Below are 17,538 nucleotides of genomic sequence, written 5' to 3'. Positions count from 1 at the left end.
TAGAAATAAGACCAAGTCAAGGTAGGAAACCTGAAAATGCATTTTCACCCAGTCCATCATGTTTGATGTTGTTGCCTGAAGGTTTTTTAAACTTTTTAAGCATTAGCAGTTGAAGTGATGGTGCAGTGAGATGCCAGGTTCTGTAGTTAGAGAGCACATAGTTTTTCATATGGTATGTGTGTGTTCAACTTAATCAAAGTTTGCTGTGGAGGCTGTGTAAACTGACACACACACCACTTTGAGTTATAATCCTTAACCTCTTTTCACTACTGATGAAGCAATACAGATAGAGCAGGTTGTTTGCTAATCGTAAGATCAGCGGTTCAATCCTCGGCTCCTCCAGTCTGCATCCCAAGTATCCTTGGGCAAGATACTGAATCCCAAACTGCTCCTGATGGCTGTTCCATCAGTGTGTGAATGTCTAAAAACTAAGTAGCAGGTGGCACTTTGTATGGTAGCCTCAGCTGCCAGTGTGTGAATGTGTGTGTGACTGGATGAATGCAATTTGTAGTGTTAAAGTGCTTTGAATGGTTGGAAGACTAAAAATGGGTTTTACAAGTGCAGGTCCATTCACCATTTACATTTGTGTATGTTCCAACCTGGTTAATAGCATACTTGTGCAAGATATTTAAAACAATTGAAACAGTTTATACACACAATCAATGACTGCTGATTTATTTACACAACAAAAAATAGGAACCACGACAAAATCACAGATTTGCATCCCTACCACATTACCACATTACCTTATTGCATAAACCCTACATAAAGCCTGTTTTGTTACAACAGTTAGTGGAAACCGTGATTCCAGTGAGCATCCTTTTACATTACAAAGACTTGGCAGTCTACATGTACTAACAACTGTACCTATTAAAGTGGCCACTGAGTAGTATAGATGGCATTAACTCTGTATGCCCCCTAACTAGTGTTGCACGGTATACCGGTACTAAAATAGTACCGCGGTACTAGAGTATTCCAAACGGTACTATACTGCATTTGGAAAATACCGGTACTTTGAAATTGATTCAATTCATTAATTTAGTTAATTTATTTTACTCATTTATGCACACAAACGCCTTTCTTGTTCCTATTGGAGCACAGATTGCACAAGTGGTGTGTATGACAACACCTGTATCAACATTCGCAGCTGGCGCACGTGAAAAAAGACAAGAGAAAGTCTGCCTCGCAAAGGGAGACAACACGAGACAACACAAACTTGGTGGAACATTTGAGTTACCAAACCGTGACGTCCGTACCGAGGTACTTACCGAACCATGATTTTTTGGTACCGTTACACCCCTACTATTTATTGTTCTAAAGGTTTGTAGCCAAAAGGACTTTTCCTTAGGAAAAGTATCGAAGAGTATCGAAAAGTATCGAAAAGTATCGAAATTCATATTGGTATTGGTACCGAAACAAAGATTTTGGTATCGTGACAACACTACCCTTAACTGTTATTTGGAGAAATAATTGTCAACTAGTTGCATGTACAGTGGACTTTGAAATGTTCTGTGCATTTACGCCATTTCTTTCAGATGGTAACACCAGAAAAATATGAGGTCAGTGGATCTATCCAGGAGGCAGCTATCATTCTGACATCCTGTACCGAGCCAAAGATGCAAGTGACAATCACGCTGACTTCACCTGTCATCAGAGAGGAAAATGGCCGGGATGGAGGTTGGGAAACCCATCACAGCCTTTCACATTGCACCTCCTTTTTTTGTCTTTCTGCTATCTCTATAAAATCAGTTTCAGTATGTTTGTTGACAACCTAAAGAGCGCTGTCCTGCTGGCACTCCATAAACATTTTTTTGTTGGGCTCTAAATCAGACCTGCTTTTCATGTATGATTTATCTGGACTTCAGGAATCCAAAATGACAGGTCAACCAAGGAACCCAAAGCTCCCATATTTGCAAAGTAGTTTCTTTACTTCAGGGTTTGTTATGCACAACCTGCAAACATTTTATTCTAAATACAATCATTGTTTGAACTACTGAAACCATTAGAATGGATTTTTTTCTTTTCAAATTAAAAATTATATTTTGATAATCTGCTTTTACTGGGAGCCCCCAAAAGAGCCCCAACTGATTACTGATATATTTTTCAATGAATGCTCTTTCTAATTATGTGGGCAGATCACTTCAAATGAAAACAAGATGAAAAAGGCAAGTGCCAGCAGTATTGCCCTTAGGCTTTTTGCTCTTACCTCTCAAATGCTATCTTTATTCTTTAAACAAAGCATGACCAGTGTTTTGCATTGTGTTAAGTCTAGTTAATCCCAGCTGAGAGTCTATTTTGTTTCCTGTGTTCCAGGGGATTCTGTTTCCATTTTATTGTTGGCTATAATCAATGGGAGACATGAATTACAGTGTATTTTCTCCAAATTTCCTTTAATATGAAGAGACAAAAAAGACAATTCCTGCTGAACATGACCAAATAGATAACAGGAGGCACTTTTGTTCCTCAAGTTTGATTTGGAATTAATTGTGCAAAGGTGTTTGAATCTTTAAACCCCTTCTCAAATCAAGATTTGGCAGAGGAAATTGGATGTTACTTTCCCACAGGAAACAAATCTTCCTTTTGTGTACTGGTGAAACACAGCTCACCATGCTGAGGTCCCCTGTTCTGAGGTGCTCCCCTGAGTTGATTGACATCCTCCTTTACACACATAGGACTCAAAAACTGTAATTTTCTGACAAGCTTTTGTCTTTTTGATTTTGCTGAAATATTAGGACAAATAATTTGAAGATGGAGCATTTTCTCTTCGGAATTAATTGACAATATAGAGATGAAGATGAACCATGAACCATGAAAATTGTTTTGAAATCCAATTATTTCTAATAATTCTTGGGGGAGTATTGTTAAAAGTTCAGGTCCAGAAGGCTATGACAGAGGAATCTTTGGTTGGACCAGAGTACAACATTTGGTATGCAATGATTGTTGGGGTCTTATTCCAACCTACTGATGTTAGGTATGCATGCAGTGATATCCTAACCCCCTTTGGTTTTTTCCTCCTCTTCAGCACTCATTGCTTCCTTCTCTTTATATTCAAAGTAATATGTACAAGTCCAGCTCAGTGACCCCTTTAGTTTTTCTCATATATATATATATATATATATATATATATATATATATATTTATATATATATATATTTATTTATATATATATTTATATATATGATATAAAAATTGATTACATTGTCTCCCATCAGAGGTTTAATAGGGCCCAACTGCTTCGGAAGGATTTTTGACCAAGGTTCTCTCACATTCCAAAAACTTTGCCACACCTACTATTGCCATGCCACTTTTTTATCAGGTCACTCCATATTTGTCGTTTGCCCTTTGTTTCTCTCTGCACCAAGTTCATGCTAATAATCATTAGCCATGGAATCCCTCCTCTGTACCTGTGATGAGTGAATAAAATCTACTAAAATTAAAAACTGCCATGGTACTTACCAAGGTAATGGTAAGCTTTACAACATCTTTACCTGATAAAATGGTATTGGCTTCAAAACATTTGTGAGCCTAATCCCATGTCATTTAACTACAGTGGTGCTTTCTAAACACATCAGTCTATTTGTCGTCAATGTTGAGTCAGTAAATTCATACCCCCTTTTACAGAATATAATGACTTAACATGTAGTACACTGTCAATCTGTAGCCATCCACTTCCTTTGACAATGTGTTGGTTTGTGTAGTCAGATTTTTAGTGTCTGTAACCTTTTTTAAAAGAACAAAAAAAGCAACCAATTGTAGGTTGTCATGGAACTAGACATTGGTATGTGTGGCAATGTGTTTGTTCTTTGCCAGCCTCGCTGACCTGGTCAAACACCCATTCCTCATCACCATTTTGACACTTCAAATCCATTTTTAGATGTAACCTCGGGTATGGTGAAAGACCCAGCGGACGTCTTGGACAGGCAAAAATGCCTTGACGCTCTGGCTGCTCTGCGCCACGCTAAGTGGTTCCAGGTTCGGAACATCATTTTACTTTCTTACTGTAGCCTTATGAGATGCATTATTTATTTGTTTATTCATTTATTTGTGTTTACACATTTGGTTTTTATTATATAGTAATGAGAAAAACTATTATTATTAAAGCAAAAAAAATATTCAAGGATGCCAGATATTACAACAAAGATCTGGTTAATATCTCTTTGTTAATTATAAATCTAAGTTCATTTGAAGCTCTCATATGAAAAAAACATGCTCTAGCAAAGAACTGGCATCCTTGTATTCCCTTTCAATTTTCCAAGTACTGCATTATAGTTACATGTGATTCCATAAGGCTGCACAATAACTTGCACAAAGTTGTGCATTCAAGAAGTGCTTTCATGTTCAACGTTTGTATTGTTTTTATTCTATATATTTTGTAGAATAGGGATTGAGAGAAAAAGGAATATCTGATTAGCTTAGCTGTGATTCTGCTACCTGAGCAAAAGCACAGGCAAAGTAAAGCAGATTTCCTCTGCTCTTTCAGTCCCTATACTCTCCTCTCAGGTGGACTCTTGTACTCTTAAGTACCCATTTGTGAGATTCTTGGATAAACCTGGGGTCAGGGTTTAGAAGATGACAAGTTCTCATTTCTTGTGCATCTTGCAAACTTTGAACTCCCTTACTAACTGTGAGGTACAAGACTACTGGGAATGGCAGCTGATTGCAAGCTCTTAAGGCTCATATACACCTCAAACCATACTCAAGCTTCCATTATGCACAGTAGTGTTTGGACCTCTATGACAGAACTGATTCACTTGTTTGGTCCATTTCTTGTCACTCTTGTCACTCCATAAACCTAACTTTATTGCATCACAAGGCTAGAGCCAATGGACTTCAGTCCTGTGTGATCATCATCCGAATCCTGAGGGATCTCTGTCAGCGAGTTCCTACTTGGCTGCCCTTCCCAGGATGGGTAAGTGTGCTATTGAAACATGCTAATGAAACATGAAAAGGCCTCTAAGCACTGTGTGACTTTGTGCTCGCTCTAAAAAAGAATGAGTTGATGAAATGTGACATCTTTTCACCAAAGTTCAATCTAGGACTACAGTTTTAAATTAACTACCAAAGACAGCCTGCATGACACTTGTTACAATGTTAGGAATTTAGCACCAAATATTTTTTGTGGTTCTTTCTGAAAACATGAACTTGCACAGAAGCCTTTTCAAAGACCTCAAACATGAAAGATGCAGAAAGAACTTGAACTTACACCACGAGTATCTACTTCTCGTCAGACTACAAACTGACCCTGGTGGGGTGATTCCATACTGCTTGCGTTTGGATTTAAAGCCACAGTGTGTAGGAATTTCTCACATCTAACATTGAAATCATATATTGCATTCAAACAGATAGTGCACTCTAGCGCCTCACTGTTTCAAACACATATTGCAACAACAGTAGCCGCTGTGTACCAAAAAGTTATGATAACATTGATGAAACCATGTCATCCGATACTTCATGGAGTGTTCATTCAGGCTCTTACACAGAGTTGACAAACCCCCTCCTCACCATGCTGGCTGTGTTTACAACGTAGGACTGTTGGGGCGGGTGTAAATTGAAACAAACTAATCACGTCTTGCCTTTTGACAACTGACAAGTGGCTCAACCTCACACACCTCATCCCTCTCCTCGCATCACTGCGACGCTGACAGAGGCTAACAGCTGTTAGCGGTGCTGCTACTACCCCGGCACTACTGCAGCATAACAAAGTCCCACTCTTTGGGCATACTGCAGGATCATGCATGTGCAGCATCACGGGAGACGGAATCCTCGTCGCCAAGAAAGCGCAAAAGGGAATCAAAAAGGCAACGTGACCAGCGAATTCAGAAAATGAGGGTCAACATCGGGGTAGCCTTTCCAAGGTGGAGAGAGCTGCTGAAGGAGAAAGGTAATGCAATCACAGGTCAGCAGCTGTTAGCGGCGCAGTGATGCGAGGAGAGGGATGAGGTGCGTGAGGTTGAGCCACTTGTCGCTGTTGGCTGTTAGGCGCTGGCCTGTGATTGCATTATCTTTCTCCTTCAGCAGCTCTCTCTTGACTGTCAATACATGTCATCTTTATTAAAAGCGTAGCTGCAAATTAAAGCAGCAATAGATGTGAAAACACAGAGAAAATACATCTGTCATCAGTTCCCTAATTTAATTTTAACATTTTTTTCAATCATTTTCTCTTTTCCAATTTCTCGTTTTATTTTATGGAAGTGATCAATGTTTAAACTCAATAAAAAATAAAAGCTAACAAAATAAAAGATGCCTGGTACATTCGTTACATGCGTCTCAGTTTGTAAAACAAGTTTGTAGAACAGTTTTGAACAGTTAGAACAAGAGGCTGCACTGTAACGTGCAAATCACTCCTTCTTGTGGCTGCCTGCGCTTTCCCTGTCCTCGCGGCTGCAACTTGCACTCTCTTTATCTACTTCATCGCCACTGCTGTACACAATTTAAAAACTACAACACCCATAATTCATGTTGGAACTGCTGCAGCCAATGTGCAGCCGGCAGGAGCTGCAGGACGACTCAACCACCATGATCAGTTTTTAATGTTTTATCAGGCAATAACTACTCCAGACTCTGCTCTAGTATAATTTTTGGGGCAATTAGGGCAGGAGTCGGGATTCAGGACAACTGCTTGGATTTCGGGACTGTCCTGAATTTTTCAGGACTTCTGGTCACCCTAGAGACTCGTTTTTATGGTAAAAGAATATTTATTAATCCATAGTTGAATAGGGAAATTCTCCTTTTATGAAAATAAGTAAGAGTATTGGTGGAGGTAATAGTACACCAATGATGACATATTAATGACTGCAGACATCGATTTTTGCCAATAAACAACTGAAAATGTTACACAATGTCCCTTTAAGACAACAGTTAGCATACCTCACATTGACAGTCTTGTTTATTTCATTTTTATATAAACTGACCAATAACTACCAAGGCGAGGCCTAGTCAAAGATGTGCTAGCAAATAAGTTACATAGTCTGAGGCTTGTATCACCTTTCAGATGCTGTACTGATCTTTGTTTCTTTGTTTGGGCGAAACTAAACCAAGTGCAGAGCGTACTTGTGCATGTTGAGCTTTCCCTGAAATTATAATGCTGGGAAGGCTTATCTGTAATGACAATAGATTTGAAGCTACCGATCTAAGAGCAGTTTTTAGCAGAATCATTTTCACACCCATGCAGACATGTTTTGGATATTTTTTTGCAAAGAGACCACTACTGTAAATATAGTGTATTTCAGCTTTAAAAAACTGACTGTTGTAATGCCAGCAGAGATTGCATGCATTTGCCAGGCATCTAAGCCATCTTCACTGTTCATTCTATTCAGGCCATGGAGCTGCTAGTTGAGAAGGCCATCAGTAGCGCCTCTGCCCCCCTCAGCCCTGGTGATGCACTAAGACGCGTCTTTGAATGTATTTCTTCTGGGATTTTACTTCCTGGTAAGATATTTTATCTTTATTTTCCTTTGCACTGAGAAGGGGGACAGTTCTTTACATTCACACCCACTGTATTAACATTCACTTGAATTATCTGACTGTCCCTGTCTTTTTGCAATAAACTGACTTAGCCTAGCATCCTTTTCCATACAATCCTGTGAGACAGAAATAGTTTGATTTGTTTTTTTGTTTTTTTTTGGTCTAACTATTTCAGTATGATGGTACAGTCTGAACATGTTATCTTAGCTTAGCACAAAAACTGGAAAAAGGGAAACTGTTAAAGGTCAGCCTGTTAAGTCTCCACTGGCAGCCTGGATACTGTTTTCCTGCAGTCAGCTTTAGAAAAGTATATGCACCGCTGGTTGAAGTATGTGTTACGTGCGCACCTGCTAATTGCATATTTTGCTTTTATGAATACCAGTTTGTGTGGGAAATAGCATATACTGTAAGTTCTAATATAAAAGCTGGTATTCAATTAATGGCTGAGTCTCACACAAACACATAAGGGTTAGGTTTAAAAAAACAAAACAAAAAAAAAACATTGAGGAGGAGTGGAATAACCTGTAGCCTACCACAACACATCATATGAGAAAATCAACTCACCAGTCTGTAACTGACCTGGCTTGCGAGCTTTAGTAGCAGAGGAAAGTTTTAAAATGTAAACATCAGTTAACATTGAGGAAAAGATGGAGAAGATGGGCACCAGTTAAATTAGCATTCTGCTAGCCAATGTACAGGCATTGAAAAATAAACTGGATGAAGGTGTCTTAGTGGTAGAGCAGGCGCCCCATGTATAAGGCTGTTGCCGCAGCAGCCCGGGTTCGACTCCAGCCTGTGGCCCTTTGCTGCATGTCTCTCCCTCTCTCTCTCCCCCCCTTTCACACTTCACTACCCTATCAATTAAAGGCAAAAAAATGCCCTAAAAAATATCTTTAAAAGAAAAATAAACTGGATGACCTCAGCTACATCAGTTTCCAGGAACTGTAATGGCAGATTTATAGGTCTGCGCCTACGCTGTTCTGAACATTTATACTTGCCGTGTTGTACCTGTGTCACTCTGCAGTTACACCTCCAAAACATTGGTCAGCAGTGTGGTTTCTTTCAAGTGATAAAAAGTTTTATTGATTCAAAACACTCATTAAACATGGCTTAATACTCAGATTCAGATTCAGATTCAGAATACTTTATTAATCCCCGGGGGGAAATTGTTTTTGTTCCAATGCTCCGTGCAAAGTAGAAATAGAAATACAGCATGAATGGAAACAAGAGATAAAGATGAAGATATAAATAAAATACTAAAATAGACAATGAAATAAGTAAAATAAATATTAAAGTAGACATTAAAATAAAATAAAATAAAATAAATATTAAAGTAGACATTAGAATAAAATAGAATAAAATAGAATATTAAAGTAGACATTAACATAAAATAAAATATTAAAGTAGGCAATAAAGTAAAATAAATAATAAGAACAGTAAAGTAGACAATCTGAAATATATACAATATACAATGAAATGGTTGTAGCATTATAAAGCAATAAATTATAAAATAATATAAAATAATAGCAACAGTATCAAACACAAGTACACAGATCAGCTTCATCTTAACTTGCAGGATTCATAAACAAAACACTTGTCTTTTGTTGGACACATTTTCCCCACATAAACAACATGCGAACATTATTAGCACAGGCCTATTGCATTTTACATTGTATAAATGAGCCTTGTGGCAAGCTGTCTTTCCCTCTACTCACATGAAGCCAGGTACAACAGCAACACTCAACAAAGGTAACGTTTCAAAATTCAGCTCAATTACACCTCACAAGGTTCACTAACAAAACAACTGACTTCACTTAACCTGTTTTTCCACAAATACAACATGCTAATGTTATTAGCATAAGCCTATGACATTTCACATTGTATAAATTAGCCTAGCGCTTTGCAGAGTTTTTTCCTACTTGCATGAAGCCAGGATAAGTCACACAGGACTTAACATGCCCATTTTGTGGGGGCTTTATTGTTTCCACAATTTATTGTTTCTTATTTGTAAAGTCTGTAAAGGCTGATGCACACCTTGAAAAACTTTTGTGGACAGGTGGGTAGGAGCATAGAGTCCAGACAAAAAGAAAAAAGGTGCCCGCACACTGTCCTTTAACTTGCAAAGTACTTTATTAACAGCAACGTTTCGGTCCTCAGACCTTTGTCAAGCAGAGATCTCTGCTTGACAGGCTGCAGTGAAACCACTCTGGGCACACTCAGTCGTCAATTTACGTCCAGTACAAGTGTTTGTTATTTCCACTGACAGGCTGAGATTGTTATTATCAGTGTCTGACAGCTTTATGGAAAGGATCCTTACAGAGAGAGATCTTTTAAAAAAAAAAAAAAAAAAAAAAAAGTAAGATCCTTTTTGTTTAACCACAAACAGCCCAGAAATCACCATTGCCAAACCCACCAGACTGCAAATAAACAGTAATTTTAGTGTCTTATAGAGGCAGCATATTTTCACATCCACCCGGGTAACTTAAGGGTCAATTTCAACCAAACAGAGTTGCAGATTGTTTGAATAGTGAAAAGAAGAACCAAGATGGCTTTTGTCATTTAAGTGGTCTGTTGGGTTTGGCCATTGTGATTTCAGGGCAGTTTCTGATTAAACAAAAAGGATCTAACACTCAAACACAAAGGTCAATCTCTGCAGGGATCCTTTCCATAATGTTGTCAGACACTACTAATAACAATCTTAGACTGTCAGCGACCAAAATAAACCCACTTTTAGTGGACATAAAGTGATGGTGCTAACAGGCTTGAGTGGTTACACTGCAGCCTGTTTTGACTCTGCCTGCTGTATCGTTGAATACTGGACCAATTTTTTTTTTTTTAAAAACTATCATATCCATTAGTCACTTACACACAACAACAAAATATTGTCTGTACCAAAGTTATCCTTGTATGAAATGTCTGAAATTGAGGATGCAGTGACAATAAATGTTTTAGTGTAATATGTACTGTGCAGATAACATGTCCTAACTTGACAAATGTGTGATCCATCTTCATAAAATGATGAAATAAAAAGCAATTAATGCTGCTGTTTGTTTTTTTTTTTGTACAGGTGGACCAGGTTTGGTAGATCCTTGTGAAAAGAAGCCTGTTGATACTCTAACATCTATGGGAGAGCAACAGAGAGAGGACATTACCTCGAGTGCCCAGGTACAATCTCTTGAATTACACAAACTATCAAGCTGATTGAGACATGAAGAAATGAGACAATTAAAATAGGACACTGTTCTGAATACAACTGGTAAATCTAAACTTCTTATGTGATGATGAATGCACTGAATCCACAGGTACATTGAAGAACTGAAGCGTTTCACACATTGAGACAATAGAGCGGGTTTTTTTAAATATATTTAAATATTTGTGTGTGTGTGTGTGTGTGTGTGGGGCACCTCATCTCTCGCACTCATGAAGACACAGCTGACAAATATGGCATGGGATGCATATTGTATCATTCATCATAATCAGATCCTTTACATTTTTTTTAATTTAATTTTATATACTTTATTAATCCCCGAGGGGAAATTCAATTCAATTTTTCACTCTGTTTGTCAATTACACACAGGTCCGAACACACACATGCACAAACTGGACCTATACATGCACTAAGTGGAGAGATGTCAGAGTGGGCTGCCCATGACAGGCGCTCTGAGCGGTTGGGGGGTTCGGTGCCTTGCTCAGGGGCACCTCGGCAGTGCCCAGGAGGTGAACTGGCACCTCTCCAGCTACCAGTCCACGCTCCATATTTTGGTCCGGACGGGGACTTGAACAGGCGACCCTCCGGTTCCCAACCCAAGTCCCTATGGACTGAGCTACTGCCGCCCCATCATCATAAGTAATATAGCCTTTGTAATATTCATAATAGATTATCAGTGGGTTTTCTGCCAGATTTACTGGTGGCTCATGGGAAACATACACCAGATGCTGAAACTGTCGCTTCAGATCGAGCTGGCTGTGGAGCTCCGGGCTGTGGCGCATCCCAAGTGAACAGCCCAACTGGTTCACATGGGCAGCAGAGAAGTGAGCAGCCCTTCACAGAAAATTGGCACACAGTGTGGTGCTTCTGCATCCAGTGTGAACCCGGCGTAACCCTACTGTAAGCCCAGACGTGGCAGTACTTGATGCTGACAGCAACTGATGAAGTATAAGGTGCGAGAAAGTCGGCATAGGGCAGGAGGGAGGGGAGGTGAATGTGTCAAACAAAATGTTTTCACACAAAAGACCGCAGTTCATGTCCAATGTGAAACCAAATGTAAGTGTTGTTTTTAGGGCTGTCACACGCTGGTCGATTAGATGGATGGATGGATGGATGGATGGATACTTTATTCATCCCCGTAGGGAAATTGATGTGTCCAGTGGCTAATGCACATACAAAGTACAAGTACAGGTAGGTTAAGTAAAAACCAGGGTATAAATGAGTAATATAAATATAAAAAAAATAAAGTAAAATAAGAATAAAAAGAATCTACATGTAAACAGTGTACACAATTTAAAAAAAAAAAAGTAGAGAGTGCAAAAATGCAGGAGGGTGTGCAGATGGAGTAGGGGAATGAGCTATTTGCTTCCTCCCCCAACTGAGGCGTTAAAGAGTCTGATGGGTGTTGGGATGGACGACGTCCTGAACCTCTCAGTCGTGCACCGCAGCGACAGGAGACGGTGGCTGCGGCTGCTTTTTTGTCCAGCCAAGATGCAGTGCAGGGGATGGTAAACACAAGTATGCACTGCACCTTGCTCCTCAGGCATCTCTCGGTCATAGTCTCCACCGAGTTCAGGCTCCTGCCCAGCACTGAGGCAGCTTTCCGGATGAGCTTATCCAGCAGTTTCCTGTTCCTGTCCGTCAGGCTTCCTCCCCAGCAGACTACAGCATACAGCATAGTACTCTCCACCACTGACTTGTAAAACATGTACAGCATGTCACAGCACACGTTAAAGGACTGCAGCCTGTGAAGGAAGTGGAGCCGACTCTGACCTTTCTTGAATAGGGCATCAGAGTTGGTCAACCAGGCCAGCCTGTTGTCAAGGTGGACGCCCAGGTACCGTTATGACCCCACCACCTCAATGTCCACTCCCCCGATGCTGACCGGTGAGAGCGGAGTGGACTTTGACCTACGGAGGTGTATGACCATCTCCTTGGTCTTGGAGGTGTTCAGCACGAGGTGGTTCCTGCCACTCCAGTGAGTGAAGGTCCTCACCAGCTCCCTATACTCGCCTTTCCCATCACTCCGGATACACACCATGATCACAGTGTCGTCTGAGTACTTCTGGACATTGCAGGACTCAGAGTGGTGCTGAAAGTCTGACGTGTACAGGGTGAACAGGAATGGCGCCAGTACTGTCCCCTGCGGAGCCCCAGTGCTGCCCAAGACTGTATCAGACATACAGTTCTCCAGCCTGATGAACTGTGGTCGTCCCGTCAGATAGTCTGAGACCCAGGAGGTGAGGTAGGAGTCTACCCACATCCCCTCAAGTTTGTCCCGCAGAATGTGGGGTCGGATGGTATTAAATGCACTGGAGAAGTCGAAGAACATCAGTCTCACTTAGCCACTAGACCCATCCAAATGAGAATGAGCCCTGTGCAGCATGTAGAGAACTGCATCCTCCACTCCAATGCGCTTCCAGTAGGCAAACTGGAGGGGGTCTTGGGCATGTTCCACTTGAGGCCTCAGGTGTCTCTCCAGTGTCTTCATTATGTGTGAGGTAAGAGCCACCGGCCTGTAGTCATTCATCCTGGCTAGATGCCCCTGCTTTGGGAACCAGCACCTGACAGGAGGTCTTCCACAGACCCGGGACCCTCCCTTGCTGGAGGCTCCTATTGAAGATGCACTGGAGGGGCTCAGCTAGTTGTGCTGCACAGACCTTAAGAAGTCTGGGGCACACACCATCCAGCCCCACTGCTTTGCGTGGGCGTAGCCTCCTGAGCTCTGCTCTCACCTCATCTATTGTGAGGGTCAGGGGGTGCCTGGCCGCCACCGCTGCGGGTGGGGGTGCTGCTGACGCTGCCACCGTTGGTGGAGGTGTCGCTGCTCCACTGCTGTGGAGGGGCTGCCGCCGCTGCTGGTCAAGGTCCCGCCGCTGCTGCTGGTGTGGGTGCTGCTGCCGCTGGTCGAGGTCCCGCCACTGCTGATGGAGGTGCTGGTGTCGCTGCCGGTGGAGGTGCTGCTGCCGCTGCTGGTGGAGGTGCTGTCGCCGCTACTAGTGAAGGTGCTGCTGCCACTGCTGATGAGGGTGCTGCCGCCGCCTTCACCACTGCTGGTGGAAGTGCTGCCGCTACAGATGGAGGTGTTGCCGCTGGTGGAGGTGTTGCCACCACTGCCGCTGCCAGTGGAGGTGCAGCTGTCGCTGCCAATGGAGGTGCTGCTGCCACTTCTGCTGGTGTAAGTGCTATAGATGTGGAGGCGCTGCAGCTGTTGGTGCTGGGGCTGCTGGTGGGAGAGGAGGGAGGGCAAAAGGAGCTGTGCCCGCTGTAGAGGGAGTGTCAAACCTGTTGAAAAACAGGTTGTACTCGTTGGCCTTTTCCATGCTGCCTTCTATTGCCAGGTTGTCAGGTCGATTGGTTGGTCAATATGCTCTTGTTCGACCAAATTGTCATTGATCAGACAATCGCTGGTATTACTTAAACATGGCCATGTGTCCACTAAGGTGTTTCTTTTCCAGCTGAAAATGGCAGTTGTTGTTAGGCAATTGTATTTGTCCTCTGTGATGGTTGATCTTAATGGTACTTGTCCCGCTCCTTCTCCACTGTGATTGGACAGGTGGTGACAGTGACGGGAGCAGCATTTTACCTAAAGTTAGACATTATTCAACTCTCATTTTCAGTCGGAAAAACTAATAATCACAGAAGACATTCAGTGTAGGATTTTTCATCAAGTCTCAAAAAAGACACTGCAGTTCAAGGCTGGATATAAAACCTCTGACGGGACAAGGTTCACACCGGAGCCCTTTTTGGAGCAGTGGGAAGGCTAAAGGTAGCTAGTTAGCAACATTGTTAGTCAACCAAGATTTTCTTGGTTGATTACAGCCCTAGTTGTTAAACGTAATATTATGAAACTTATGTATTTACACCTGTGATGTATTTATGAATGTACTTACTTTAACTGAAAACATGGTCTTTTTTCTAAACTCAGTCAAGTAGTTTTGTTGCCTAAACCTAACTACAACTGTTTGACAACATAAACCACATATTGCAATGTGGTTCAGCTGTGTCACATAGATTTTCTAAAGGGTGCCCTGTGTGTCACTATCAGACGCAGAGGGGCATGACAAAGCATTGGTGTTTGATGGCTTGGGAATGAGAATGGGTTGGCTCTGCTTTCACTACAAGAATAAATGTTCTGAAAAGTTCTCTCTCTGTTTCCTTACAGTTTGCTCTGAGGCTTCTGGCATTCCGTCAGATCCATAAAGTTTTGGGTATGGACCCCCTGCCACAGATAAACCCTCGTTTCAACATCCGCAACAGCCGTAAGCGTCGCCGTGACACCAGTGATGGGACAGACAGCTTCGAGGGTGAAGGCAAAAAGGACAAGAAAGATTATGATAGTTTCTAAACTTCTCTATAATTAATATAATCTCCATTCAAAAATTTACTAACATGTTGTATGCGCTGTCTCCTGTGTACTGTTGTTTTTTCCCTTTCTAAGCTTCACATGTACCAGTGTAACTGCAGCTTCACTCTGCTCTGTATTACACAAACTCAAATGTCAATTTGTGTACTGTTTTAGGTGTAGATTTCTTAAAATTGGGTTTCAGTCCTCTGTACTAGAAAAGGTAGTTTTTTACCCGATGTGCTTCTTGAATAGAAGTGTTAATGACAGTGGCTCTGCCAGCTTCTGCTGCTGCTCCCTCTCAACTGTGTCTCTTTGATTTGAATTTGTGAGGAAAGAGATTATAGAATCAAAAAGACTTTTCCATTATGTGGATCAGCACTGCTAAGTGTATGCCTTTATTCATCTATATAGTTGCATTCAGAGGGGGACTGTGTTGTTACCATTGTAAAGCATTCATTTGGCCAAATTAATCTTGAAAGTTTTTCTTTTGAATATGAATTCCTGTGCTTCGTGCAAGTGATGTTTGATGTGGTCTTGTTATGTTTCAATGGTAGGCTCCACTTAAGATAAAAAAAAAAATCTACAGGGCATTGCACAAAGATTCAGAAGAACCTAAACTGTTGATAGATCTTTGTTAGTAGCAAAGTTGTCAGCCCTTAGTGTGATTTTATGTCTTTTCATTTTATATATATGGAAGTATTTGTATAATCTTCAAATAGATCAAACGGCTTTGGTTTGTGGAAAACATGACCATGTTGACATTGCTTACTGTTTTGGCTTTTAAAATGTAGTTTTTCTTGTTAATATGAAACTTAATTGGCTTGCTTGCCTTTTAACTTGGATAGGTGCTAAATTAAGTTCAATACTGAAAATGATGATAGAACCCCTGACTGGGAATGGGAGGAATGGTAATATAATTGCCCTTCAGTGTAGGTCCTGCTGTGAATGATTGCTGTGCTCTGCATTCTGTTTAAATGTCAGTAGCAGAATAAATACATTTCCAAATTAAAGACTTGTGCCTTGTCTTTTTCTCATGGTATTACCATGGATTACCAACTCATGCATTATACCATTTAATGCTTCCTTTCTGTGTTGTAGCTAAACAGTTTGGGTTGTTGTGTTTATTGTCAGAGTAATTAAATGAACTGTACTGTCAGCCAGCCTCTCTTGTGCATTCAGACAAGGACACTTTGGACCCTACTGCAGTTGGAATGTCAGTCTGGACCACATACATTTGGGAAAGGGTGGCACATTACTTGCAGGTTAGGGTTTTAACCCACCTCTTACAAGAAGGGTGAGAACAACAGGGGCCATATTCTAGGAAGTGGTTTCAGTCAAGACTGTAGTATGTTTATCTTGAGCTGATTAAGATCCAGGATTACTTCAAATTTTAAAGATTTTTTTTCCAGGGCTTTTGCCTTTAATGGACAGGGAGTGAGTGGGGGGATGACATGCAGAGAGGGTCGCAAGCGGGAGTCGAACCTGCGACCGCTGCAGCGTCGATGAATCACCTTTGTATATGGGATGCCCTATCCACTATCCACTACGCTACGGACGCCCCAGGATTACTTCAATTTTAGGTGAGGGACAACAACCGCTCACACTGTAGCCTCATCCTGCTTACTGCTCCAGAGTTTCTGTGTCTTGCTGGTGTGCAGAGCCAGAAGAAGTTGTCTGATATGGCAAGTCCTTTTCTTCACAACAACAGTCTGTCAAAGCTCAGGTTCGTGCAAGGAGACAGAGATCAAATTCCTGTTTGCATATTTGATTACCTGATGTCTAACCTTTACCATTCTGTGCAGTTATTTTTATTATTTATGTAACACTGGAAACAGTTCACTGCACTCTGACGCTGCCCGTTGTACAGGCAGATAGCTGAGCTGGTTAATGGGCAGCTTTGAAGAACAGAAGTTGAAGGTTCAAGTGCTCTCTGCAAACAAATGTAGCTCCATTTGGGTGCATTGGTAGAGCAGGTTGTCCGCAGTCAGAAGATCGGTAGTTTGATCCCTGGTTCCTCCGCATGTTGAAGCATCCTTGGGCAAGATACTGAGCCCCAAAATGCTCCTGGTGGCTGTACAGCTGGTGTTTGAGTGCATGTGAATGTTTAAACTGAGTAGCAGGTGGTACCTTGTTCAGCCACCAGTGTATGAAGTGGTGAAAGTGACATTTGGTGTAAAAGCACTTTGAGCGGTTTGAAGACCTGAAAGGTGATATACCAGTGCAGGTCCATTTACCATTGTACTAAAGTTTATTTGCATGTTAAAAAGTGAAAAGGTGAGGAGCTGTACAGAACATATGACTGACAGGCAACTGATGTACATACATTGCTGCAGCTGTGAACACAGCTCCCTCCACTGGGGGGTTTAGTTGTACAAACTATACCTTTGAGCATATTTAAACATTTAACATATTTAATATGGTTCACCACTGCAAATTTGAAAATGGTTGTATAGGTCTTTACAGACTGATAATGGAACGAACCCAAATAAAATATCAGCCCTAATTTTACCAGCAGAAA

The 17,538-nt window shown here is 41.3% G+C and overlaps 1 protein-coding gene across 2 annotated transcripts in view; it reads left to right on the top strand.

The window, feature by feature from the left end:
• The window catches only part of zfr (zinc finger RNA binding protein), a 76,246-nt gene extending 60,216 nt beyond the window's left edge, over positions 1–16,030 (top strand). The window contains exons 15-20 of one of the 2 annotated variants that reach the window (XM_050050314.1): positions 1,536–1,677; positions 3,875–3,972; positions 4,814–4,909; positions 7,317–7,428; positions 10,532–10,629; positions 14,838–16,030. In XM_050050314.1, coding sequence (XP_049906271.1) covers positions 1,536–1,677; positions 3,875–3,972; positions 4,814–4,909; positions 7,317–7,428; positions 10,532–10,629; positions 14,838–15,020 — 729 coding nt within the window. In that variant the 3' untranslated portion in view covers positions 15,021–16,030. Of the gene's footprint in view, positions 1–1,535; positions 1,678–3,874; positions 3,973–4,813; positions 4,910–7,316; positions 7,429–10,531; positions 10,630–14,837 lie in introns of those variants that run through there. The other variant, XR_007570314.1, reaches the window with a different exon arrangement.
• The last annotated feature ends 1,508 nt before the right edge of the window (positions 16,031–17,538 follow it).

Source organism: Epinephelus moara, chromosome 8 (assembly GCF_006386435.1).
Source record: "Epinephelus moara isolate mb chromosome 8, YSFRI_EMoa_1.0, whole genome shotgun sequence".
NCBI classification, from domain to species: domain Eukaryota; kingdom Metazoa; phylum Chordata; class Actinopteri; order Perciformes; family Serranidae; genus Epinephelus; species Epinephelus moara.
This window is presented reverse-complemented; position numbering and strand designations above follow the sequence as displayed.